Below are 27038 nucleotides of genomic sequence, written 5' to 3' on the forward strand. Positions count from 1 at the left end.
GGCTTGAACTTTGGGCCTGGGCACTGTCCCCAGCTCTTCAGCTCAAGGCTAGCACTCTACAACTTGAGCCACAGCGCCACTTCTGGTTTTCTTGTGATTCTTTGGAGATAAAAGTCTCACGGCTTTTCCTGCCAGGCTGGCTTTGAACCGTAATTCTCAGATCTCAGCCTCCTGAGTAGCTAGGATTACAGGCATGAACCACCATGCCCAGCTTAGTTTATTGCTTTCATGCCCAGATAGAAAACAGATTTTATGGTAGCCAGTCATGAGGGTGCATAAGCATTCAAGAGGAGGATTGAGAGTTTGAGGCCAGCCTAAACTACATGGCAAGATTTTGTCCAAAAAAGGAAGAATAAAAAAGAAAAGGAAGGGAGGAAAGAAAGAGAAAGGAAGGGGGGGAGGGAAGGTGGGAAAACAGAAAGGAAGGTAGGGGCTTACAAATTTTAGCAGGGCACCAGTGGCTCCTGTCTGTAATCCTAGCTAATCAGGAGGCTGATACCTGAGCAATGTAGTTCTAAGCCAGCCCAGGCAGGAAAATGCATGAGGCTCTCCAAAAACAATTTAAAAAAATTTTACATGCCAAAAGTGGAGCTGTGGCTCAAGTGATAGGGCACTAGCCTTAAACACGAAAGCTAAGGAGCAGCACCCAGGCCTTGAGCTCATGTCCCAGGACTGGTAAAAGGAAAAAAAACATAAAATTTTGTAATTAAATACAACAGGAATCTAAAAATCTAATATACTTAATAAAACTTGTAGTTGAACTGCTAGAATAAGAATCAAGAAAAATATATTCAATGATAAGTGAGATTTGTTATCTTATTTTCTCATCTCTTTAATATTTCTCTTCCAATTATCAAAATTTTAACAAATAGGCTCAATAAATTACAGAATAGATATCACTAAGTGGGAATTTTAGAAGAACTTATCCCACATAAACAGAACTCCTAACTGACATATTCACCAAAATGCATGGAAAGCTGTCTGAAATAAATTCATATGTACACACTGTGGTAAAATTTCAAAATGTCAATTCTAAGGGACAAGCCCTCTAGAGAAAAAAACATGTTAATCACAACAGTATGAAAATCAGACTGGAGACTAAAAAATAAGCAATATCCTCAACGTTCTAGGAAACTATCTGGAACCAAAAGCTCTAAAGGAACAAAAACTAGCAATCATGTATGATCGTAATATAAAAAGCATTTTAAGGCATGCAAGAATTTCAAAAGCTTACCAACTTCAGATGCTTTGTGTAAAAATTTACGTAAGTATATATTTCAGCAATACAAAATGCAGTGTAATTAAAAAATTAAGGAAACATAATACAAGAAACTGGAGAATAAACTCATAAGTAAAACTGAAATATAAATCTTAGAATAGCTATGTAAGAGAAAACAGACTTACATGTCGGCTGGTATCAGTTGGTATCTAATGATGTGACTAAATCATTAGCCTACTTACAATCTAAATTGTACGGTTCAATTCCCAGTATTATTCCTCCCCAAAATGTATTTTGCTGTTTAGTAAACTTCAAAATATTTGGCAGTACTTTTTCTATAGCTACAATAAATCCCAAACAAAAAAAAATGATGTATGACTGAGTCTTACAGATTCAGAAAATATAAAATTTTTGTTTTGTTTTTGCAGTGCTGGAAGCTCAAACCCCAGAGTCCTATGCAAGTGCTCTACCACCAAGATACATATCCTCTTTGCCAAAAAGCTTTTGTAGAATAGATAGATATATTCATATGTATACACATACACTCATATTTTCATTGCAAAGAACTAGATAAAAAATGGAACTTTCAGAAATGGTGCTGTGGCTCAAGTGGTAGAGCGCTCACCTTGAGCTGAAGAGCACAGGGACAGCACCCAAGCCCAGAGTTCAAGCCCCACGACCAACCAAAAAAAAAAAAGGAACTTCCAAGCATAAAATATATTAGGCTAAAATTCTGCAAATAAAGCAAAATAGGAACCAGCTCAAGGAGATTTTTTAAAAATCATGGCAAATTTCAGAATAATTAAAGCAAAGGCTGGGCTGAGAGTGTAGTTGAAAGGTAGAATGCTTACCTAGCAAGCTCAACTATCAGGTTAAATCCCCAGTATTACTTAAAAAAATAAAGCTCTCTCCCACGGTATAACCCCTGCTTTCACTGTATTTGATGTTGGTATAATTTGTGGAGGGGAAGGGAAAAAACAAATCATTTAAATAGGGATACAGGTAGACCCATTGCAACAATGAGATGTCCTTATGTCAAAAAACAAACTTTACAACTTGGCGGAGTTGGGGGGGGAGGGGGAAGCAGGAAGATGGGATGGAAAGGGGAAACAAAGGAGGAGGCAACAATGCTTGATAAGAAATGTACTCCTGCTGGGAATCGGTGGCTCACACCATTAATCCTAACTACTCAGGAGGCTGAAATCTGAGGATCAAGTTCAAAGCCAGCCAGCCCCAGCAGGGAAAGGAAAGTCCATGAGACTCTTATCTCCAATAAACCACTAGAAAATCAGAAGTGGAGCTGTGGCTCAAGCGGTAGAGTGATCGCCTTGAGCTGAAGAGCCAAGGGACAGCGCCCAAGCCCAGAGTTCAAGCCCCACAACTTACCCCCCCCCCAAAAAAAGAAAGAAATGTACTCATTACCTTACCCATGTAATTGTAACTCCTCTGTACAGTATTTCCACAATTAAAAATAAATAAATAAATAAAAATAAAGTTTGTTCACACTTTCATAACTGTGATCATGGAATATTGTTATAATATTTGTTTTCCAATAAATATACTTTAAAAGTATAGGGTTGGAGGTGACTCAAATGGTAGAGTGTCTGCCTAGCAAGCATGAGGCCCTGATTTCAAACCCCAGTAACTCAACCACAAAAAACAAAAACAAAAAAAAAACATGAAATAAGCTGAGCTCTGATGGCTCACACCTTGCTACTCAGGAGGCTGAGATATGAGGATGGTGGTTCAAAGCCAGCCTGGGCAGCCAAGTCCCCATTAGACTCTTATCTCCATTTAACCACTCAAAAAATCCAGAAGTGGGGCTAGGAAGGTGGCTCAGTGGTAGAGTGCTTGCCTAGCATGCATGAAGCCTTAGGTTTGATTCCTTAGTACCACAAAACAGAAAAAGCCAGAAGTAGCACGGTGGCTCAAGTTGTAGAGCGCTAGCCTTGAGCACAGAGAGGCTTAGGGACAGTGGCCAGGCCCTGACTTCAAGCTCCAGAACTGTCAAAAAAAAAAAAAAAAAGGGGGGGGGGGGGTCCACAACCTAAAACATCTTCCTAGCAAGTGAAAAGTCCTGAATTTAAAACCCTGTATTAGGGCTGGGAAGGTGAGCTGAAGAGCTGAGGGACAGCACCCAGGCCCAGAGTTCAGGCCCCACAACCAGACCCCCCCCCAAAAAAAAACAAAAAAAACTTGTATTGCTAAAAATATGTATTAATTAATTAAAGTAAATAAATGATGATAATTTAGCCAAACATCAGTGGTATATGTCTGTAGCTCCAGCTATTTGAGAGTCCAAGGCAAGAGGACTAGGCTAATCTATGCAACACAGCAAGACATAAAACACGCACACACACCACACACACACAAAATTGAATACAATCAATCAGACAGATTAAGAGAAATTCAAGAGCAAAAATATAAAGAAACCCACTTTATGCTGTCCTTTTGAAGAAATAAATGACAGCTAGATCACTGAAAAAAAGTAAAACTCACAGCATTTTGGGCATTTTTAGGCCTGGGTGACTCAAGCCTATAATGCTAGCGGGCAAAAATTCAAGAGACTCTTATAATCTCCACAATCTTGAGCAAAAAAGCAACAAGAGTATAAGACCCTGAGTTCAAGCCCTATTACCAGAACAAAAAACAAAAACAAAACAAAGTTCAGGTTCCTACAACCTAGTAAAAATGAAAACACAACCAACTAGAGCCTCTGAAATACATTAAAAGCAGTGCTAAGACAAAAACACATAGCTATGAGAGCCTACTTAAAAAAAAAAAAGAGAAGGCTCTCAAATAAATAATCTATTGATGCAAGAACAAGCCAAATCTAAAATGAGCAGACAGAAAAATATAATAAAGGTTGAGGCTGAAATTAAGACTAAAAAAAAATGATACAAAGAACCAATGAAACAGAAGATTGGTTCTTTGAAAAAATAAGTAAGACTCATAAACCCTTAGCTAATTTAAACAAGAGACTCACATCAATAAAACTCGAGATGAAAAAGGGAATATCACCTCAAATACCAAGGAAATACAAAGGATCATGAGGGAAGGAATATTTTGAAAACCTGTAATCACATAAACTGGAATATCTGTATCTAAATATAGTTGATTTACCAAAATTGAGCTAGATCTTTAACAAGTAATAAGTTTGAAACAATAATAAAGAACTTTCCACCAAAAAAAAAGCCCAGGTCCAGATGAATTCACTGCTAAATTCTATCATCTTTTAAAAAACTAATACCAATCCTCCTAACTTTTTCATGAGATAAAATGAGAAAGAAGCTGTACTAGTGGCTCATGCCTGAAATCCTAGCTACTCAGGAGGCTGAGATTTGAAGACTGTGGTTTGAAGCTAACCAGGACTTAACCAGCCCATGAGACTGTTATCTCCAATTAACCACTCAAAAACCAGAAACAGTGCTGTGTCTAAAGTGGTAGGATGCTAGAACTGAAAATAAAGAGACTCAGGAAGAGCACCCAGGCCCTAAGTTCAAGCTCCACAACCAACAACAACCAAAAATATAAAAAAGAGAAAGAAGTCTACCAAACTCATTCTATGAAGCAAGTATTTCATTTATTCTACAACTAGATAAAATGTGACCCCCCCCAAAAAAAGAATCATAGACCAATCTCTCTGATAAACATTGATGTAAAAATTCTCAATATAATTCTAGCAAACCAAATTCACCAATATATTCAAAAGTTCATACACTATGATTATGCTGGTTTCATCCTTAGAAATGCAAGGGTAGTTTAACATTTGTAAAACAATAAACGTAAATGCATCACATAATCAGGATCAAGAACAAAAATCACATGATCATCTCAACACAGAAAAAGCCTTGATATTATTCCTTTTATGGTAAAAAGCTCTGAGGAAACCAGGATGTATCTAAACTTAAAAAAGGCTACATGGGGCTGGGAAGGTGGCTCAGTGGTAGAGTGCTTGCCTTGCATGCATGAGGCCCTGGGTTCGATTCCTCAGCACCACATAAGCAGAAAAAGCCAGAAGTGGCACTGTGGCTCAAGTGGTAGAGTGCTAGCCTTGAGCTGAAGAGCTGAGGGACAGCTTCCAGACCTAGAGTTCAAGCCCAGGACTGGCAAAAAATTAAAAAAAAAAAAAAGGCTACATATGGGGCTGGGAAGGTGGCTCAGTGGTAGAGTGCTTGGCCTTGCATGCATGAAGGCCCTGGGTTGGATTCCTCAGCACCACATAAGCAGAAAAAGCCAGAAGTGGCGCTGTGGCTCAAGTGGTAGAGTGCTAGTTTTGAGCTGATGAGCTGAGGGACAGCACCCAGGCCCAGAGTTCAGGCCCCACAACCGACAAAAAAAAAAAAAAAAAAAAGGCTACATATGACAAACCTAGCCAACATCATATTAAATAGCAAAAACTGCCGGGTGCTGATGACTCATGCCTATAATCCTAGCTACTCAGTAGGCTGAGACCTGAGGATCATGATTCAAAGCCAACCGTGGCAGGAAAGTCCAGTGTATCTCCAACAAACCACCAGAAAACCAGAAGTGGCGCTGTGGCTCAAGTGGTACAATACCAGCTTTGAGCTGAAGAGTTGAGGGACAAAGCCCATGTACAGAGTTCAAGCCCCATGACCAACAACAACAACAAAAAAAAAAAAAGCAAAAACTGAAATCATTTCCCCTAAAGTCAAAAATAGACAAAGATTGTCTACTCTCCCCTTTTATTCAATATGGTTCTGGAATAACTAATTAGGGCAATAATCCAAGAGAACAAAATAAAAGAAACTAAAAAACTGAAGAAAAGTCGTTATCTCTCTTTGCAGATGATCTGATTCTATTCTTAAAACCCTTCAGACACTACACACACAAAAAAAATTCTGGATCTGATAAATAAAAATACCTTCGGAAATGCACCAGGATATACACTCAAAAAATCAATAGTTTTTCTATATACCAATAATGAACAGGGTAAGAAAGAAATGCAGAAAATATTTCCATTCACAAGTCTCAAAAACCAAAAAGATACCTTTATTTAAACATGGAGATGAGGGCTGGGAAGGTGGCTCAGTGGTAGAGTGCTTGCCTTGCAATGCATGAGGCCCTGGGTTCGATTCCTCAGCACTACATAAGCAGAAAAAACTGGAAGTGGCGCTGTGGCTCAAGGTGTAGAGTGCTAGCCTTGAGCTGAAGAGCTGAGGGACAGCGCCCAGGTCCAGAGTTCAGGCCCCACAACCAGACCAAAAAAAAAACCAAACAAAAAACATGGAGATGAAAGACCTCTACAATAAAAACTACAAAATCACAAAGGAAAAAAATTAAACAGGACACCAGGCCATTGATGTACATGCTCGTGGATGGGCAGAATATCTTGAAAATAGCCATACTGCCAAGACCAACATATACATTCAATACAATAGCTACCCTAATGTCATGCATAACAGAAATAGAAAAATTAACTCCAAAATTCCTATGAAAGTATAAAAGACCTTGAATAGCAAAAGCAATCCTGAGTAAAAAGATCAACACTAGAGGTAACACAAATTACAAGCCATAGTAACAAAACTGGAAATAAAAACAGACCAGAAGAGCAATGGAACAGAACACAAGACATAGGAATAAACAAAGGAGTCCAATCATAAACTGACGAAAGGACAGTCTCTTCAACAATGGTTCTGGCAAAGCTGTCTACTTTCAGGGGACAGAAACTAGATCCCTATCTCTCATCCTGTACAAAAATTAATTCCAAATAGATTAAAAAACTGAATATTTGGGACTTTAAATCTACTACCTACAAAACATAGAAAGTTCTGGAAGTTATAGGCATAAGCAACTATTTTCTTTCTTTCTTTTTTTTCTTGGGTCCGGTCGTGGGGCCTGAACTCTGGGCCTGGGCACTGTCCCTCAGCTCTTCAGCTCAAGGCTAGCGCTCTACCACTTGAGCCACAGCGCCACTTCCGGCTTTTTTTCTTTTTGCTTATGTGGTACTGAGGAATTGAACCCAGGGCCTCAGGCATGCAAAGCAAGCACTCTACCACTGAGCCACCTTCCCAGCCCCAACAATTATTTTCTTAACATGACTTTTTTCTCAATTGTGGGGCTTGAACTCAGGGCCTTGGCTCTGTCCCTGAGCTCTCTTGCTCAATGCTAGTGCTGTTTTTGAGTGGTTATCTGGAGTCTCATGGGGATTTTTCTGCCCGACTGGCTTTGAACCTCCATTCCCCGATGTCAGCCTCCTGAGTAGCTAGAATTATATGCATGTGCCACAGAGCCAGCTTAACTTGACTCTTAACTGCTCAGAAAACAAGAATAAGTATTGACAGATAACACCAAATTAGTTTTTGCAGAACAAAAGAAACAATTACCATAACTGAGACAAAATAACCAACAAAAACTGGGCCAGAGGCACAGTTTAAGTGGTAGAGCATCAGCAAACCTAGCAAACTCTTCAGTTCAAACTCCAGTACTGCAAAAAGAAAGCAAGACTTTTTCTAGAAAGTGGCACTGTGGCTCAACAGCTTAGAGTGCTAGCCTTGCGCTAAAGAGTTCAGGGACAGCACTCAAGCCCAGAGTTCAATCTCTACAACCAATGAAAAAAAAAAAAGTATTACCGACAAAAAAAAAACATTTTCTAGACAGTTTTGCCCAATTTGGAACTGAACTCTCAAGCCTCCTAAATCAGCCTCCTGAGTGGTGGCATTACAAACCTATACTACAGCACACAGCTATTTATTTATTTATTTATTTTTTTTTTTTATGGCACTAGAGTTGGGAACTTGTCAGAAACTTTTACTTGCTAAGCAGACACTTCATAAATAGGTGTGTGTGCACATCATGAGCACACACACAGTTCTGGGGCTTGAATTTAGTCCTGGGTGCTGCCCCTGAGCTTCTTTTGCTCAAGGTTAGCATGCTATCAACTTGAGCCACAACTCCGTTTTTGGGTTTTTGGTAGGCTATTGGAGGTAAGAATGAATCTCATGGACTTTCCTGCTTGGGCTGACTTTGAACTGAGATTCTCATATCTCAGCCTCTTGAGTAGTTAGGATTACAAGCATGCGCTTGGCTATAAAGTATTTTTTGAAGGTATCTATCTGTGAGAAAAATTTTAGGCACCTACAGTACAATTTCAAACCAAAATCTAGAACTAGTAATAGAAAGGGAAATGAAGCTGGGCATTGGTGGCTCACACCTGTAATCTTATTATAGAAGCTGAGATCTGAGGATCACGGTTCAAAGCCAGCCGGAGCAGGAAAGTCTGTGAGACTCTTATCTCCAATTAACCACCAGAAAACTGGAAGTGGTGCGGTGGCTCAAGTGGTAGAGCGCTAGCCTTGAGCTGAAGAGCTCAGGGACAGTGCCCAGGCTCAGAGTTCAAGCCCAAGACTGCAAAAAAAAAAAAAAAAGGAAATAAACTGTGCTGCTTAGGATAAGTAACCAACAAATGACATCCAAAACCAAACTAAAAAGAAGGTTTCTGTGTAAATATTGAGATCGAAATAGAAATATATTTACAGAGGCAAGTATGCACTGACTGAAATTTGAAAGAGAGTACAGGGTGGCGAAAGTAGGAGCAAAGTATAAATGAAAAAGTGGGCTGGCCTTCTGTTGGTAATTGTAACCCAGGTGATGGTTATATGCAAGTTTTTATGCTATTCTTCATTTCTGTTATTTGGAAAATATAGTACAACATGGTGACTGTGGTTAATAACAAATGTAGTATTTTTTTTTTTAATTCTTAGGACAGGAGGTATGGTTCAATGACAGAGTACCTGTCTAGAAAGCACAAAGCACTAAGTTCAAACCCCACTGCCACCAAAAATTACTCTCATCCAGCTTTGGTATCTCAGACTTATAATCTAGCTTCTCAGGAAAGAGACATAAGGATGGTGATTTGAAGTCAGCTTAGCAAGTCCATGAGACTCTCATCTCCAATTAACCACCAAAAAGCCACAAGTGGAGCTGTGCCTCAAGTAGTATAATGCTAACCTTAAGCACAGGGACAATGGCCAGGCCAAGTTTAAGCCCCAGGACCAGCACTACTACTAAAAAAAAAAAAAAAAAATGCTGAGAGGGACTGGGAAGGGGGCTAATTGGTAGAGTGCTTGCCTTGCATGCATGAGGCCCTGAGTTTGATTCCTCAGCACCACATAAGCAGAAAAGGCCAGAAGTGGTGCGCTATGGCTCAAGTGGTAGAGCACTAGCCTTGAGCTGATGAGCTGAGGGACAGCTTCCAGGCCCAGAGTTCAGGCTCCACGCCCAGGAAAAAAAAAAATGCTGAGAGTAGGAAAGTGTTCTCAATTACAGAAAGAAAGAGAAAGAGAGGGAGAGAGAAAATATGAGGTAATACTTATGTCAATTAGCTAGACTGAAGTATTTCAAAATATATATATTTCAAAACATACTGTTATACAAGATAAAAATACTGCATAAAATTTTATGTCTATTTAAAATAATATTCTTAGGTGAATGACAAAGCATTACACTTCAGTACTATTACAGATGCCAAAATACTCTCAAAGAAATATGTGTAGCCTTAAAAGCATTTTTAGAAAATCAGAAAAATTGACTTTATTTTTCTATTCCAGTGAATTATAGAATCACCTTACCAAAGTCCATATAAAATCCCAACAGAATTTTTATTGGGATTTCATTAAGCTGGCAGACTAATTTGAGAAAAACTCAGTAGCAATCTAGGGCATCAACATTTATAATACAAAGACCAGTTTCTAGATTCTTTTTCTTTTTAATATTTATTTTTTGGTTTGTTTTTGTGGGAGAATGGAACCAAAGGGCTCATGCATGCTGAATATGCACTCTATCACTGACTATACATATGTATACATACATATACACATATACAATGCCAGGATTAAATCTAGAGCCTTAAACATGCTAGGCAAGTATTCTACCACACAGCCACATCCCAGAAAAAATTATTTTCATCTTTTCTTTTTTGTCAGCCCTGGTGCTTGAACTCAAGGCCTGGACACTGCCCCTGAGCTTTTGCTCAGCACTCTACCAATTGAGCCACAGCGCTACTTCTGGCTTTTTCTGTTTATGTTGTACTGAGGAATCAAACCCAGGGCTTCATGCATGCTAGGCAATCACTCTACCACTAAGCCACAATCCCAGCCCCTCATCTTCTCTGATGATTTATTGCAAAAGCATTTTCTTATGACTGTCAATATGCCTCATCCTATACATTATGAAAGACAGTATTTTCATTATTATCTATTTTGGAATAATTCACATGACTTTTTTTCTTTAGCATTTTTTGGCATTTTTTTCTTTTATAGGCATTTCTTAAATTTCAATTGTACAGTAAGACTATTGGTTTTCCTTTTATTTTTGGTAGTACTTAGGTGATACTGAGGAATAAACTCAAGGTTCAATCTTCTTTCTGTGTGTTGGTCCAGGGGTTTGAACTCAGAGCTTTTTTTTTTTCCCCTCAAGGCTAGCACTCTACCACTTTTGAGCCACAGTTCTACTTTTGGCTTTATTGGCGGCTGATTGGAGATGAGTCTTATGGACTTTTCTGCCCAGGCTAACTTCAAATTGCAATCTTCAGATCTCAGCCACCTGAATAGCCAAAATTACGGGCAAGAGCCACCAGTGCTCTCAGGGTTCAATCTAGCTAGGCAAATGCTCTATCATTTGAATGACTCTGGCAGCCTTTTTTGCCTTGGTTGTTTTTCTGATAGTGTCCCATGTTCTTTGTCCTCACCCCTCCTTTTGTTACTTTTACTATTTTGTGAACTGAATGCTCTCTGTCACTGCTTTTTCACATTTGTTAAGGCTTTGTCTGGGCCTTGTTTACAGGCAAATGCTATGCTGTCTTGACCAAAGAATGTATTCAATACATTTTTTGTCCGTGATGACTGAATTCTTTTTGGTCATCTTAAATGTGTCATAATTTATTATCCATTTTCCTTTTGTTGAATTGGGGGTTATTTGGATCCACTTTAAATTCATCTATTATTACTTTAGTATCCCAGGTGAAATAAATTGAAACCTAGAATATAAATGATTTATTTGGGGGCTAGGAAAGTGGCTCAGTGATAGAGTGCTTCCCTTGCATGCATGAGGCCTTGGGTTCGGTTCCTCAGCACCACATAAGCAGAAAAAGCTGGAAGTGGTGCTATGGCTCAAGTGGTAGAGCATACTCCTTGAGCTGAAGAGTTGAGGGACAACACCCAGGCCCAGAGTTCAGGCCCCACGACCAACCACAACAACAAAAAAACGACTTATTTGTATACTTTCATGGGCTATCCTTAAATTATTAAGAGATTTAACCACAACAGATGTGGAAGCTCATGCCTATAATCCAAATACTAGGGAGGCAAAGACAGGAAGATCACGAACTACATAGCAAGAGCCTGTCTCAAGAATATATAAATTATAGATTTAGGTACATAACTAGTACAGTGAACTTACTATCATCATAATAAATTGAACAGTATCCCTGAATTATGCAATCTATAGGACTATAGGACTTTTTGCTTCCTCTTCCTATATCTTATACTCATTCTGTTATGATAACCTGGAATTTCATTCCTAATTATTGAATTATATAATACTTTTTTTTTTTTGCTGGTCCTAGGGCTTGAATCCAGGGCCTAAGTGCTTGAGCTTCTTTGTGCTTAAGGCTATAGCGCCACCAGTTGAGCCACAACACCACTTCTGGCTTTTTTTGAGTAGTTTATTCGAGATAAAAGTCTCATGGGGCTCAGGCTGGCTTTGAACTATAATCCTCAGTTCTCAGCCTTCTGAGATCTGATCCTTAGATCTGATCTCCTCAGATTTCAGGTAGGGTTACAGAAGTGAGCCACCAGTGCCCAACTCATAATACCTTAAGTGTTGAAAAAAATACCTTCCTTTCGTCTTTGATACTTTTTGTTGGTGGTGGTGGTGGTCGTCGTCGTGGGGCTTGAACTCTGGGCCTGAACGCTGTCCCTCAGCTCTTCAGCTCAAGGCTAGTGCTCTACCACTTGAGCCACAGCACCACTTCCGGTTTTGTTTTTTTTTTTTGTCCATTGTGGGGCTTGAACCCTGGGGTTGGGTGATGTCCTTCAGCTCTTCAGCTCAAGGCTAGCACTCTACCACTTAAGCTACAGTGACACTTCCAATTTTTTCTGCTTATGTGGTGCTGAGGAATTGAACCCTCAGGGCCTCATGCATGCGAGGCAAGCACTCTACCACTGAGCCACCTTCCCAGCCCCTCACTTCCGGTTTTCTGAGTGGTTTATTGAAGAGTCTCATGGACTTTTGGGCCTGGGCTGGCTTAGAACCGTGATCTTCAGATCTCTGCCTCCTGAGTAGCTAGGATTACAGGTGTGAGCCACCAGTGACTGGCTTTGGTCTTTGATACTTTTACTGAATTTTCACCTTAAAATAATTTGGTCTTTTACTTTCTTTCTTGCCAGTCCTGGGCTTGAGCTCAGGGCCTGGGTGCTGTTCCTGAGTTTCCTTGTGTTCAAGGCTAGTGCTCTACTACTTGATCCACAGCTCTACTTTCAGCTTTTTCTGAGTAGTTTATTGGAGATAAGAGTCTCACAGACTTTCCTGCCCAGGCTGGCTTGGAACCAGAATTCTGGATCTCAGCCTTTTAAGTAGTTAAGATTACAAGCACCCAGCTTGCTCTTTTAATTTTAAGGGATCTGAGTCCTATAACTTTGATGGTAATTTTCTTGCTGAAAATTGTACAGGATCCTGTTTTTCCTGTGGTTCTCTGAAACAATGCAGCTATGTCTTTTAATTCACTAAGGATTCTCAATCTTCATCTATATGGAAATGTACTTTGTTTCAACAATTTCTCCTTTTATCTCATTTGTTCTTTGTATATATGTGTGCCTAAGTCTGCACATGTATGTCTCTGTGTGTGTGTTGTATTTGTTTTTTTGCCAGTCATGGTGCCTGAACTTTGGGCCTGGGTACTGTCCCTCAGCTCTTCAGCTCAAGGCTAGTGCTCTACCACTTGAGCCACAGCACCACTTCCAGCTTTTTCTGCTTATGTGGTGCTGAGGAATCGAACCCAGGGCCTCATGCAAGGCAAGCACTACCACTGAGCCACCTTACCAGCCCCCTGTGTTGTATTTGTTTTGAGACAGGGTCTCACTAGCCTAGACAGGCATGGAGTGGCAGTCCACCAGCCTCCCAAGTGATAGGACTGTAGGTGTGTGCCATCATGTCCAGCTTTATAAAGTTTAATAAGGTGTTTATAGATTTGGGTGATGGACGTATAGCTCAGTGTAGAACATATGCACAGGACAAACTGAGATCTTGGGTCAGCTTGGGCTGTATATTAAGTCCTAGAGCACCCTAGACTGCAAAGTAAGATCCTGTATTTAAATTTTTTAATTCATAAATAGAATATTTACATTTCATGGTCTCATTTATGAGTGGGAAATATGAATGCCTTGAATTTTTCTTTTACTGACGGTACAGGGGTTTGAACACAGGGTCAAGTATTCTAACTCTTAAACTACACTCTCAGACCGCTGAAGTTTTCAATATATAACTTGAAAATATCATTCAATTTGCAATACAGTACTTTGTATACAAAATAGAGCCAGGCACCTATGGCTCATGTCTGTAATTCTAATTCAGGAGGCTGAGAGCTGAGAGTTGAGGATCACAGCCTGAGCAGGAAAGTCCATGAGACTCTTATCTTCAATTAAGCACAAAAAAAAAGCCAGAAGTGAAGCTGTGACTCAAGTGGTAGGGCACTAGCCTTGAGCAAAAAAGCTTAAGAACCCAAGCCCTGAGTTCAAGCTCCAGGATTGGTGTGTGTGTGTGTGTGCGTGCACGTGCGTGCGCACACACACACACACACACACACATGCTGTACTACACACACACACGCTGTACTACACACACACACACACACACGCTGTACTACACATACACAAGCTGTACTGCACATACACACACACACACACACACACACGCTGTACTACACATACACATGCTGTACTACACACACACACGCGCGCTGTACTACACACACACACACACACACACATACACACACACACACACACACACACACACACACACACACACACGTTGTACTTTGTATACAAAATAGAAAATAAGAAGCCTGGCAATGGTAGCTAATGCCTGCAATCCCAGCTACTCAGGAGGCTGAAATATGAGGATCATGATTCAAAGCCAGCCCAGGCAGGAAAGTCCATGACTCTTATCTCCAATAAACTCAGAAAAGGCCAGATGTGGTACTGTGGCTCAAGTGGCAGAACACTAGCCTTGAGCCAAAGAGGCTCAGGGGACAGCTCTCCAGGCTGAGTACAAGACCCAAGACCAGCAAAAAAAAAAAGAGGAAGAAAAAAGAAAATTAAAAAAAAACCACTATGACAGCAGAGTGTACAGCAGGAATTATCAAACAAACCATATGCCTACTTAAACTGCCAACATTTCAAACAATAGCCTGGCTTACTCTATTATACAATCACAGTACTACAGAGCACAGAATTAAACTGCAAAAGCCCAAATGACATACTACAATCCCATTATATATTCTGTAGGAAGAAACTGGCTTTCAAATTAAAATATTTTAGGGGATATAGCTCAGTAGTGGAGTGCTTGCCTAGCATGGGTTCTAGTCCAAGATCTGAAAAAACAAACAAAACATCTAGTTGTGTGCCAGTGGCTCACAACTAGAACCCCCTAGCTACTCAGGAGGCTGAGATCTGAGGATCACGATTCAAAGCCAGAGCAGGCAGGACAAACAGTTCCTGAGACTCTTATTTCTAATTAACTACCAAAAAAGCCAGAAGTGGAACTTTGGCTCAAGTGGTAGAGTGCTAGCCTTGAGCACAAAAGCTCAGGGACAGCGCCCTAGCCCTGACTTCAAGCCCTAGGACAGACATGGGGTAAAAAGAGAGGGGAGGGACGGAGGGAGGGAGGGAAGGAAGGAAAGAACGAAAGAACAAAAGAACGAAAGAAAGAAAGAGAGAAAGAGAGAGAAGGAGGGAGGGAGAGGGATGGAGAGGAAGGAAGGGAGGAAGGAAGGAAGGAAGGAAGAAAGGAAGGAAGGAAGGGAGAGAGAGAAGAAATAAGCCACACAAAATACTATTATTATACATTTATTTTTCTTTAAATAAAAAACTGCAGGAAGATATTGTAGAGAGGGTCTTACAATGTAGCTTAGTTGGTTCTGGAACTAACCACGCTCCTGCCTCACCTTTCATTCTGTTGGAATTACAGAAATGCATTATTATACCTAAATTCTTAAAATTTACATCACTTTTTCCATTTTGGGCTGAGGATTAATCGTAGAAACTCTAGTTAAGCACATAAGTCAACCACCAAGCTACATATTCAGGCTCTAAAGCAGTTTTTTTCAGTGTGTTGCTCTTTTGAAAAATCAAAGGGCTAAAAATCTATCAACAATGACTAGGAAATAACACAATCATAATCATATTGCAGAAAAAAAAAAAAACACTATGTTTTTAACCATAAGAATTCTAGGCCATGTGGTGGTGGCTCACACCTGTACTCCTAGCTACTCAGGTCTGAGGATCTGTTCAAAGCTAGCCCCAGTAGGAAAGTCCGTGAGACTTTTTTTTTTTAATTTAATTTATTGTAGAGGTGATATATAGAGAGGTTACAGTTAAGTAAGGTACTGAGTCCATTTCTTTAGACCAGTGTTACCTCCTCCCTAGTTTTCTCTTGTTCCCTCCCTCTCCCCTCCTCCCTTTTCCCCATGATTAACCAGCAGAAAACCAGAAGTGGTAATGTAGCCCAAAATGGTAGAGCACTAACTTTGACAAGAAAAAGAACTCAGGCACAGCAACCAAGCCCTGAATTCAAGCCCCATGACCACCACCAACAAAAAGAACTCTGGTATCTAGCCGGGTGCTGGTGGCTCACGCCTGTAATCCTAGCTACTCAGGAGGCTGAGATCTGAGGATCGCGGTTCAAAGCCAGCCCGGGCAGGAGAGACCGTGAGACTCCTATCTCCAATAAACCACCAGAAAACCGGAAGTGGCGCTGTAGCTCAAGTGGTAGAGCGCTCGCCTTGAGCTGAAGAGCTGAGGGACAGCGCCCAGGCCCAGAGTTCAAGCCCCATGACTGACAAAAAAAAAAAAAAAGAACTCTGGTATCTAATACCACTTTGTACTTTTTCTTTGTACTTTATGTGCATATACACCTAATACTATAAATATATCATAATTAATTCTTGTAATACAAATCAAAATATTACCCAGTTTTCTTTTTCCCACATCTTTATTACTATTAATTATATAATATGGGAGATTTTGTTGCATCATTTTCCATACATGAATAATTTGGCCATATTCATTCCCACTATTTTCTTGAATTTTTGTTTGTTTTTGAGATAGGGTCTCAATATGTAGCCTCAAACGTTTGATATTCCTCCCTCAGATTCCAAAGTGCTGGGAATATAGCAGTGTGCCCCCATACCCAATGCAACCAATATTTACATATTTTTTTTTTATAGTACTAAGGTTTGAACTCAGGGCCTCTTGTTTGCTGGGCAGGACCTCTACCACTTGAACTACACACCCAGCTCTATTTCTCTTTCTCCTACCTCTCTTTCTTGCAGTTTTTCAAAAATGAGTTTCATACCCAGTTGTTTGAAAAGATAAAAATGCCTCCAAAATATCAATGAAGTATAAATTTCCTCATATTTGTATCCTCAGAAAACTGAGAACAGGACATTGTCCTTTGTATGTGTTCCCATAAGACTTCTATTTCAATTTTTTTTTAAATCAGTCTTGGGGCTTGAACTTATGGCCTAGGTGCTGTCCCTGAGCTCTTTCACTCAAGGCTATCACTCTACCACTTTGAGCCACAGTGCCACTTCTGGTTTTCTGGTGTGACTAATTGGAGATTAAAGAGTCTCATGAACTTTCCTGCCTGAGCTTGCTTTGAACCATGATCCTCAGATCTCAGCCTCCTGAGTAGCTAGGATTATAGAGGCCTGAGCCACCAGCACTAGGCTGAACATTTTAATTATTTAATAAAATTCTAGGGGGCTGGGAAGGTGGCTCAGTGGTAGAGTGCTTGCTTTGCAGGCATGAGACCCTGGGTTCGATTCCTCAACACCACAAAAGCAGAAAATGCCGGAAGTAGCTCTGTGGCTCAAATGGTAGAGCGCTATCCTTGAGCTGAAGAGCTGAGGGACAGTGCTCAGGCCTAGAGTTCAGGCCCCATGACTGACAAAAATAAAATAAAATAAAATTCTATATGATATAACCTAAAAAAGTTAAATGGAGCTGGGAGTGTAGCTCAGTGATAGAGCACTTGACTAGCAGGCAAAAGGCCTTGAGCAACCTCTAGCAGGGGGAGGGGAAAAGATACATATATACATCAATCCAAATGTCACAAAAAAAAAAACCTGTTTCTATTTAAAACAGAAGGAAAGCAGGCACTTCTAATTCTAGTGCCTCTAATCCTCATGAGGCTGATTTCTGAAGATTACAGTTCAAAGTCAGCCCAGTTAGATAAATCTTCAAGATTCTTATCTCCAATTAACCAGCAGAAAGCCAAAATTGGAGGCATGGCTCAAGTATAGCACTGAGTTGACTAGAAACACAGAGCAAGAGCACAAGGCCCAGATGGAGTTCAAGCCCTAGTACTGGCACAAAACACACACACACACACACACAGAGCAAATTAAAAGCAAATATTTCACACAATTAACAGGAAAATGTTTCAGGTTACAATTTTTTCTCATATCAAAAACACAAGATTTAAACATTTTTTGACCTAAGAGAAGGACATTTAACTTACTAGCATGCTTGTCCGCAAGCATTATAAGCGTGTTGGAAATATCTCGTCGTCTATAAAAGCACACTACTTTTGCTTCCACGTTGCCACTTGCAGTCTAAGAAATAAGAAAATAAGTTATGTGGGAGCTGGGAAGTGTGACTCAAAGACAAAGCACGTCCTTAGCATTCATAAGAACCACGGTACAATTTTTCATATGAACTGTCAAATAACTTATTGAATGAACTGATACAGGATAATTACAAAATCAGGGTTTATTTTATTTTTATTTTTTGGTTGTGGGGCTTGTACTAAGGACCTGGGCACTGCCCCTTGAGCTTTTTGCTCAAGGCTAGTGTTCCAACACTTTGAACCAAAAAGCTACTTCCAGTTTTCTAGTGGTTAATTGGAGACAGGAGTTTCATGGGCTTTCCTGCCCAAGCTAGCTTTGAACAATGATCCTCAACTCTCAGCCTCCTGATCAGCTAGCTAGGTAGGGTTCCAAACATAAGCCACAGACCCAGCTTAAGATCAACTTCAATACTGTTCCAACTACAACTACAAGATAATCAGAGGCAGTAGTATTTGTCCAGGTTCTTAGTAAGAAACTACAATGTCAAATATACAAAAACTTACTGGCATCAATTATATCACTGTGTTGGTATCAGTTTAATGATTAAAGCCAGAGATAGTTAGTTGTGATCAGTCTTAAGAAATCAGTCTTCAAATTTTAAAAGCCACATATAATTTATGACATTTGAACCTATCTTCTCCAAACCAATCCCCAGAAAACAAAAGCTAACTATAAAACCACCCAGAGTCTCCCCTAAACATCCACACTCAACTTAAAGTAAATCTCTGTAAGTGGCAGCAGCCTTTATACAAAATGGAGCAGATGACCTAAAAAGGCACCCATCCTCCACCCCAAGGAGATATGAGTCCGCATAGACAGTATTCTTAGTAGTACTTATTGCTATCTTCCCATGTGAAAGTATTAAAAGCCTTGAGTTATGAACACTAAAGCTCTTATTCCTTTTTGACTGTAATCTAGAATACAATCAATATTCAGTGAGGTTGTAATTTACTGCAGCTGAGGTCCAGACTCTTATCCTCCTATTCTCTATGAATTCTGAGAATTTTCAAGAAGGTCAATCACTTATTACAAAGTTCTTCAAAAAACACATAGATTACACTAAAATGCTACTGTAATTCTCAGTTGCTAACAAATTTGAGAGTATGTTTTCAGAATTTCTCTAGGCTTACAGGTATATTAAAACAAAAAGAATTAAGAATATCTGCCCTGGAATAAAGTTGTCAATTTTATGAAGTTCAGCAGCAGTATTTCAGAGTGAAGAATGGCACTGTGAAAATATTGCCCCCTTAAAACTGAAATCATGAGCCGGGCGCTGGTGACTCACGCCTGTAATCCTAGCTACTCAGGAGGCTGAGATCTGAGGATCATAGTTCAAAGCCAGCCCAGGCAGGTAAATACGTGAGAGACTTATCTCCAATGAACCACTCAGAAAACCGAAAGTGGCACAGTGGCTCAAGTGGTACAGCACTAGCCTTAAGCTGAAGAGCTAAGGGACAGAGTTCAGGCCCAGAGTTCAAGCCCCATGACCAACAACAACAAAAAAAAAACCTGAAATCATATTAAATTCCTAATCAAAATGTTGCCATATTTCATAATACACTGATCAAACACATTCTTCAGAAGTAACAATCTAGTAATCTGCTAAATGAACAGGCAGGCAAATATTTAGGTAGATAAATTCTATCCATGACTTCAACTACAAATCTCATTATTAGGGGTTCTCCCATTCCCCCAAAGAGGGATGCTCTACAAACATTTTTAAATTCTGATTTAAACCTGCTTGAGAGATAGAGACATATTTCAAAATAAATATTTTCTTTGGAGGAGTGCATGCTTGGATTCAATTCCTAGCACTAAAAAAAAAAATCTCTTCTAGACCATGTACACAAGGGCCATCAGATAGTTTTTGCAACTGTGATATATTATCCCTCTTTCCTATAGAAAATGCACACATTTATGCCAAAGGCCTCTCCTGAAATTTAATTATTCAAAAATGTTACACTGTCTAGTGCCAATCCACTACTGTTCCTAGTATATTTTTTTTAATGCATATAGGAATAGGAGGTGGATGTATTATTTAAAAATAAAAGTTAGCCAAGCCAGGTGCCAGTGACTCACACCTAGCTACTGAGGAGGCTGAGATCTGAGGATCACAGTTCAAAACCAGCCTGGGCAGAAAATTCCATGAGACTCTTATCTCCAATTAACCACTAGAAAACCGGAAGTGGCACACACAGTAGCTCAAGCAGGAAGAGTGTGAGGATAACAACCAAGCCCAGAGTTCAAGCCCCATGACCAAAAAAAAAGCCAAGTGCCAGTGGCTCATGCCTATAATCCTAGGTACTAAGGAAGCTGAGATCTAAGGATCAATATTCAAAGCCAGCCCAGGCATGAAAGTCCACGAGACTCTATCTCCAAGTAACGACCAGAAAACTAGAAGTCGTTCTGTGGATCAAAGTGTAGAGCACTAGCTTTGAGCAAAAGACTTCAAAGACAGCACCCAGGCCCTGAGTTCAAGCCCCATAACAGATACAACAACAACAAGAAAAAGTTAGTTTTGAACTGGGTATCGTAGTACATGCTTATAATTACAGCAATAAGAAGGCTAAAGCAGAGGATAAGGACAAGTTTGAAACCAGCTAAGACCTCATTCAGAGACATTTTTTTTCTTTTCTTTTCTTTTTTTTTTTTTTTTTGCCAGGCCTGGGGCTGGCAAAAAACTCAGGGCTTAGACTTCTTTTGCTGAAGGCTAGCACTCTACCACTTGAGCCACAGTGTCACTTCTGGCTTTTTCTATTTATGTGGTACTGAGGAATGAAATCCAGGGCTTCATGTATGCTAGGCAAGCACTCTACCCCTAAACCACATTGCCAGCCCTGACAATTTCTTAAAAAAAAAAAAAAAAAGCTAGGCACTGAGGGCTAACACCTGTAATCCTAGATACTCAAGAGGCTGAGATATGAGAAGCATGGTTTGAAGTCACCCCTTCCAGAATGTCTGTGAGACACTGAAATATATCTCCAATAAACTACCAAAAAAGCCAAAAGTAAAGCTGTGGCTCAAGTGGAAGAGCACTACTCTTGAGCAAAAGAAGCTCAGGAACCCTGAGTTCACGTACCTGGACCTGCAACAAGAAGAATAACTAGCATTGATTTTAAGGAGCTAGATTGCAGCTAGGTAGTAGAGCACTTGTTTAGCATGTAAAAGGCCTTGGGTTTGATCAAAAAAAAAAAAAAATGGGCCAACACAAAGAATGAAAGAAGCTGGGCGCCAATGGCTCATGTCTGAAATTCTAGCTACTCAAGAGGCTGAGATCTCAAGATCATGGTTCAAAACCAGCTTGGACAGGAAAGACCATAAGACTCATCTCCAATTAACCAGCAGAAAACCAGAAGTGGTTCTATGGCTCAAAGTGGTAGAGCACTAGCCCTGAGCAAAAGAGCTCAGGGAGAGCACCCCAGGCCCTGAGTTCAAGCCCCATGACTGACATAAAAGAAGAAGAATGAAAGACGATGAATATGCAGAAATGAATTGTTTAAATATATGAAAACAGAACCTGTTGAAATTCTTTCAGAAAGGGAAAAGGGAGAGTAACAGAGTAAGGTTGACAAATATGAAATCCTTCACCAAAAAGGAATGTATGAGCCAGGCGACAGTGGTTCATGCCTGTAACCCTAGCTAAGGAGACTGAGTTCTGAGCATCTCAGTTCAAAATCAGCCTGGGCAGGAAAGTCCATGAGACTCTTATCTCCAATTAACCACCAGAAAACTGAAGTGGCGCTGTGGCTCAAATGGTAGAGTGCTCACCCTGAAGGACTCAGGGACAGTGTCCAGGCCCAGAATTCAAACCCCATGACCAGAAAAAAAAAAGTAATGTACGCTAATAAAATAAAATAAACCAGGCAGTAATGGCTCACATCTGTAAATTCTAGCTACTCAGGAGGCTGAAAACCAGGCAAGGCAGCAAAGTCCATGAGACTGTTGTCTCTAATTAACTAGCAAAATGCCAGAAGTGGAGCTATAGCAAACTTAGCATTGACCAGAGAAAGCTAAAGGACAGTGTCCAGGCCCTTAGTTCAAGCCCCAGAACCAACATAAAATAAATAAAATTATATTATAGAAGTTACTTGAACTTCAAGACTCTACAAAGTGAAGAAATACAATACAATACAATAAAATACAATAAAAATGTTTAAAACCAGAGAAAGTAACTACCAAAAAAGTAAAAATATATTTATTTTTAATCTGTTTTTTTTTTTGTTTGTTTATGTGGTACTGACGAATGGAACCCAGGGCTTCATGCACGCTACACAAGCACTCTACCACTAAACCACATTCCCAGCCCCAAAAGAATATTAAGAATCTTACATATATAATACTAACATAAAACTACTTTCAGGGCTAGAAATGTGGCTTAGTGGTAGAGTGCTTGCCCAGCAAGCATGAGGCCCTAGGTTCCATTCCTCAGTACCACATACATAGAAAAGGCCAGAAGTAGTGCTGTGGCTCAAGTGGTAGAGTGCTAGCCTTGAGCAAAAGAAGCTCAGGGACAATGCCTAGGCCCTGAGTTCAAGCTCCAGGACTGGCAAAACACACACACACAAAACTATTTTCAGAGTCTAGAACTAAAAATAAAAATACTTATTGCTAGGCATGGTGGCTTATTCATGTAACCTTTGCTATTCAGGAGGCTGATATCTGAGGAATGAAGTTCAAGGCCAGACTAGGCAGGAAGTCCATGATACTCTCATCTCCAATTAACTACCCAAAAACTGGAAGTCAGACTGTGGCTTAAGTAGTATAGCACTAGCTTTGAGCAAAAAAAGCTCAAGGACAGCATCCAGATTCTGAGTTAAAACCCCAAGAACAGCACACATACAAAAAAGTTCTTTTACCCAATTATATTCAGTGGAATATAGTTTGCAATATTAGGATGAATAACAGTGTATACCTTGTTAAGTTCTTCTATTCTTCTGATTAGATATGGGTTGCTGGAAGAATTTTCAAAGTACACATAATCTGTAACCAAAGGAAGTTATAAAATTTAATCTTTTCAACAGGAAGTTCACATATGGCAATCCATAATTTTCTGTATTTGGCAATTAAGCAGTTATTTATTGGTAATACAACCTTAATATATTGTCTCATGTGCCTACTACTCACAAACCTTTTTTTTCTGGTATTTCCATTTCAATTAATATTCTGTTTTTTATTATTGTTTGCTTTTGTGCAAGTATTATGGCTTGAACTCAGAGCCTGGGCACTGTCCCTTAGTTTTTTCCACTCAAGGTTGTCTCTACCACTTGAGCCACACTACTTAACTAGAAATGAGTCTCATGAACTTTCCTTCTCCTTACTGGCTTCCAACCTGGACCCTCAGATCTCAGCCTCTCAGTAGCTGGAATTACAGGCTTGAGCCACAGGAGCTATACTTTCTTTCTAAGTCTTTTTTGTTTTTGTTTTTTTTAAGATAGGCTGTTCCTATGTAGTTTAGGCTAGCCTTGAACTTGCTATCCTTTGTCTCAAGTGCAGGGATTAGTGGTGCCTGACATAACCATGGTGAGCATAATTTCTTTAGTAAACAAAAACCTCTTCATCACTGAGTGATCAGGGCTCACTACACTAGACTCATCCTCTAAATTTCTTCCACATCCTTTTCCCCTAATCCAATTTGCCCTGGAATAATGCTTCTTATGTCAAACTGTTGACCTAAGACAAATTCAGAGCAAGGATGTTTTAACTTAAATTTCAATCACCAAAAACAATTTTTTTTAAAGATCAGGTGAGCAGAGTTAAGGGAAGAGAAAGCTCAGTGGCAAACTTTTCCAAAGCTCTACCTGAGAAAATGAGGGGTCACTTGCTGAGGGGCAGTACTCTGTGGGATGATGTTGGACTATTTTCACTCTTTTGGCGTATTTACTTTAGACCCATTTAAGTTCATGCTACCAAAAAAAAAAATCATTGCAAGCTTTCAACCAAAAGCATAGAAATACTCCACTCTCACAGGTTTACTGGAAACTTCCCACTTCGTGTGTGAGAGGTTGGACTGCATTGCTTAATGTCCACCCTGGTAGCTCTGCAAAGTGGCCTCATTTAGCCAGGCCATTCCCACCGTCATCCATCAGGAGCTCAGCTAATGGGCAGAGGAAGAGCAAGTCTCACTCACCAACACGCCACTCATCTGAATTATTATTTTACCAGCAAAGAGGGAGGAGGGCGTCGTGAGCAGGGAGAAAGTTTGTTTGACCTTATTTCTCTCTTCTGCAGAAGGCAGGGAAGGCAGACAGCAGAGCAAACGTCCAGGTTGCGCTCAACTCCCTCTCCACCGGCTGCGGGGCTCCCCGGCCCCAGGCAACCCCGTTCTTGAAGGGGGGGTGGGAGGGGGGGTAGGTGGGCGACAAACCGAAGGGGGCAACCAGGAAGGGAAGGTGCAGGGCCCTGGCCCGGGGAACAGGCCTCGTCCAGCTGTGTCCCAGGCTGGGCCCACCGTCCCCGTCCCCGCCCCACACTGCCACCGCGGGGGGGGAAAGGGGGGGCTGGGGAGGGGGTGTCCCCCTCCATGCTCCCCCAAAGGCCAAGCGAGGAAAAAGCCACCCAGCCAGGGGTCCCGACCGGCCCGACTCTGACGGGGGTTTCGTGGAAGGGGCATGTGTAATTCACCCCCCAGGGGAGAGGCCCGGCGCTGGGGGCCCGGGCGGGGCGAGGGGCCGAGGGTGGGCCGCCGGGAGCCCCAGCCCCCCTCTCCCGGTCCCCCGCCCCCTCCCCTGCGGGCCCCGCGCCCTCCCCGGCGCGCTCCGCCCGGGCGCCCGACGCTCCCGGCAGTTGGCGTGCGCTCGCCCGAACCCCCGACTCCCACAGCCTCGCTCCGAGACGGGCCGGGTCGGGCCGAGCCTTCCTACCTCCGACCCGGTACATGTTGGCCGCCATGTCCGCCCGCCCGCCCGCGGAGCCCGAGCCCCGCCCGCCGCCGCCGCTGCCGCCGCCGCCTGGGTCGCCTCAGCCGCCTCAGCCTCCGCCGCCGCCGCCGCCGCCGCCGCCGCCGCCGCCACGGGAGAGGGGGGAGGGGACGCCGAGGGTGGGGGCTGTGCCCGCCCCCAGCGCCGGGCGAGTGGAGGCGAGCGGGCCGCGCGGGGACCGCGGGCGGGAAGTGCAGGGTGGGGGTGGGGGAGGGGAGGGGCGCGGGAGGGGCGGGGGGAGGGGGGTCTAGCTGCTGGGTGGACCTGGGCCACAAGCCTCAGCCTACACACACACACACACACACACACACACACACACACACACACACACACACACACACACACACACACACACACACACACACACACACACACACACACACCTACACCCTCACACTCGCACCGACCCGGCCCGCGGGGAGACGCCTGAGGGTACCGGCCCCATTCTGAGAATCTTGCCACCTGCTTCCACCTCTGGGGAACCCCAGGATCAGTGACCTCGGGGGTCCCCCCAACCCCAGCACCCAGCTCTGTGCAAACTCTCCGATGCAGTAGCTCTCTGGGGAAGCTGGAAGCCAAGGTTACCCAGGCGGCTTGAGGGCTGCGGGCCCCGAGGCCAGGAAGACCACACGTGCTCCAGCTTCCCCAGTTCCGAGACCCAGCTGCGGCCAGAGAAGAAAAACTGGCTCCCTCCCAAGTCCACCCTAACCGCCTTGGCAGGTCTGTGCATAGGCAGTTCACCCACACCTGGGCCTGACACAACGTCTTCCTGACACCCTGAGGCCCTGCCTCTAGACAGGCCCTATATACAGAGTGCTGAGAATGGAAAACAGAATTTTGTTAAGAGTGAGATTCTTTGGTCTAAAGGGGAACACGGCCCCTACAATCCGTCACCCAAAAAGGAAGAGATATTTCAGTCCGCTGATAAACAGATATTGTGTCTAAAGATTTTAAATGGTTTATTTCCCCATGCTAATTCTCTGGACAACCCCTGTTTTCACAAGAGGCTGTTGATTAGAACTCTGTGTGGCAGAACAAGTCTATAGTCCCAGCTGATGCAGGAAGATCCCCAGTTCAAGACCAGCCTGGACTACATAGACACTCAAAGAAAAGAAAAAAGAAAAGTAGAATCCATGACCGATCTGATTATCCACAAATGAACACAAATAACTTTCCAAACTACACCCAGACATTGTTGCATAGTAAACATGAAGATGACCCTTGACTATTGTGGGTTGTTGGGAATGTCTAGTGATAGAATTAGGTGCTACTGTGAGTTTGAGGCCTGTGCCAGAGTAGCAGGTGTCACCAGGATAAGTTAATTAATTAATTAATTAAGCTGATTGACTCTGTGATGTGATTTCTCACCTATAAGATAGGGACAGTAATTATACTCACAGATGTGCAAAGGATCAATTGTGATGGTATCTGAAAACGCTTTGTAAACCGGAGAGCATAAAGCACTATGCAAATAACAGGTGCCTGTTGCTTTCTTTTTTTAACCCCAGAAAACTTTTGTGATCCCCAGTCAGATCTCCTGGCCCAGAGAAAGAAAAAAATGTCCTGTGATACATACTTCATAGCTGTTGTTTATCATAACTCTTTCTGGAAATCCCACTAAAAACGTATCTAACATCACTCCCATTTCTGAGCTGACATACCAATAGGCAGAATAAGTCACCTAGAGTTATAGAACTGCCAAGGGTAGTAGAATTGTAATTCAGTTTTTACTTCTAGCCTAGAATACTACGAACCTGAAGTCTTTTCCCTAGCAAAAAAAAGGCCGTCTGGAAACTTCAAGGAAATAGGGCAGTTTCACAGTTTTACAATATTTTCTCATTCATTTTTAATAAACAATTTCTCCTCCCTCAAAATATTTTTGTCTCTTTATTAGCTCATCTGCCTGTCTCATTTCCTCAGCTTTACAGTCCATATGTTTGTGGTCATCACACTAACCATTGTAAATGTGTAAAAGGTGTCAACACACCCATCTCATATTCCCACTCACCTCCTTGAGATCAGCCTAATCAAA

The 27038-nt window shown here is 41.6% G+C and overlaps 1 protein-coding gene across 2 annotated transcripts in view; it reads right to left on the reverse strand.

The window, feature by feature from the left end:
• The window catches only part of Mta3 (metastasis associated 1 family member 3), a 154173-nt gene extending 129165 nt beyond the window's left edge, over nt 1-25008 (reverse strand). For both annotated transcript variants that reach the window (XM_042675471.1, XM_042675472.1), the window contains exons 1-3: nt 24950-25008; nt 23002-23069; nt 17981-18074 (exon numbers count right to left, since the gene is read on the reverse strand). In XM_042675471.1, coding sequence (XP_042531405.1) covers nt 17981-18074; nt 23002-23069; nt 24950-24977 — 190 coding nt within the window. In that variant the 5' untranslated portion in view covers nt 24978-25008. The remainder of the gene's footprint in view (nt 1-17980; nt 18075-23001; nt 23070-24949) is intronic.
• Nucleotides 25009-27038: the final 2030 nt, after the last annotated feature.

This window comes from Dipodomys spectabilis, unplaced genomic scaffold (assembly GCF_019054845.1).
Source record: "Dipodomys spectabilis isolate Male_0828 unplaced genomic scaffold, ASM1905484v1 ptg000026l, whole genome shotgun sequence".
In the NCBI taxonomy this organism is placed as follows: Eukaryota; Metazoa; Chordata; class Mammalia; order Rodentia; family Heteromyidae; genus Dipodomys; species Dipodomys spectabilis.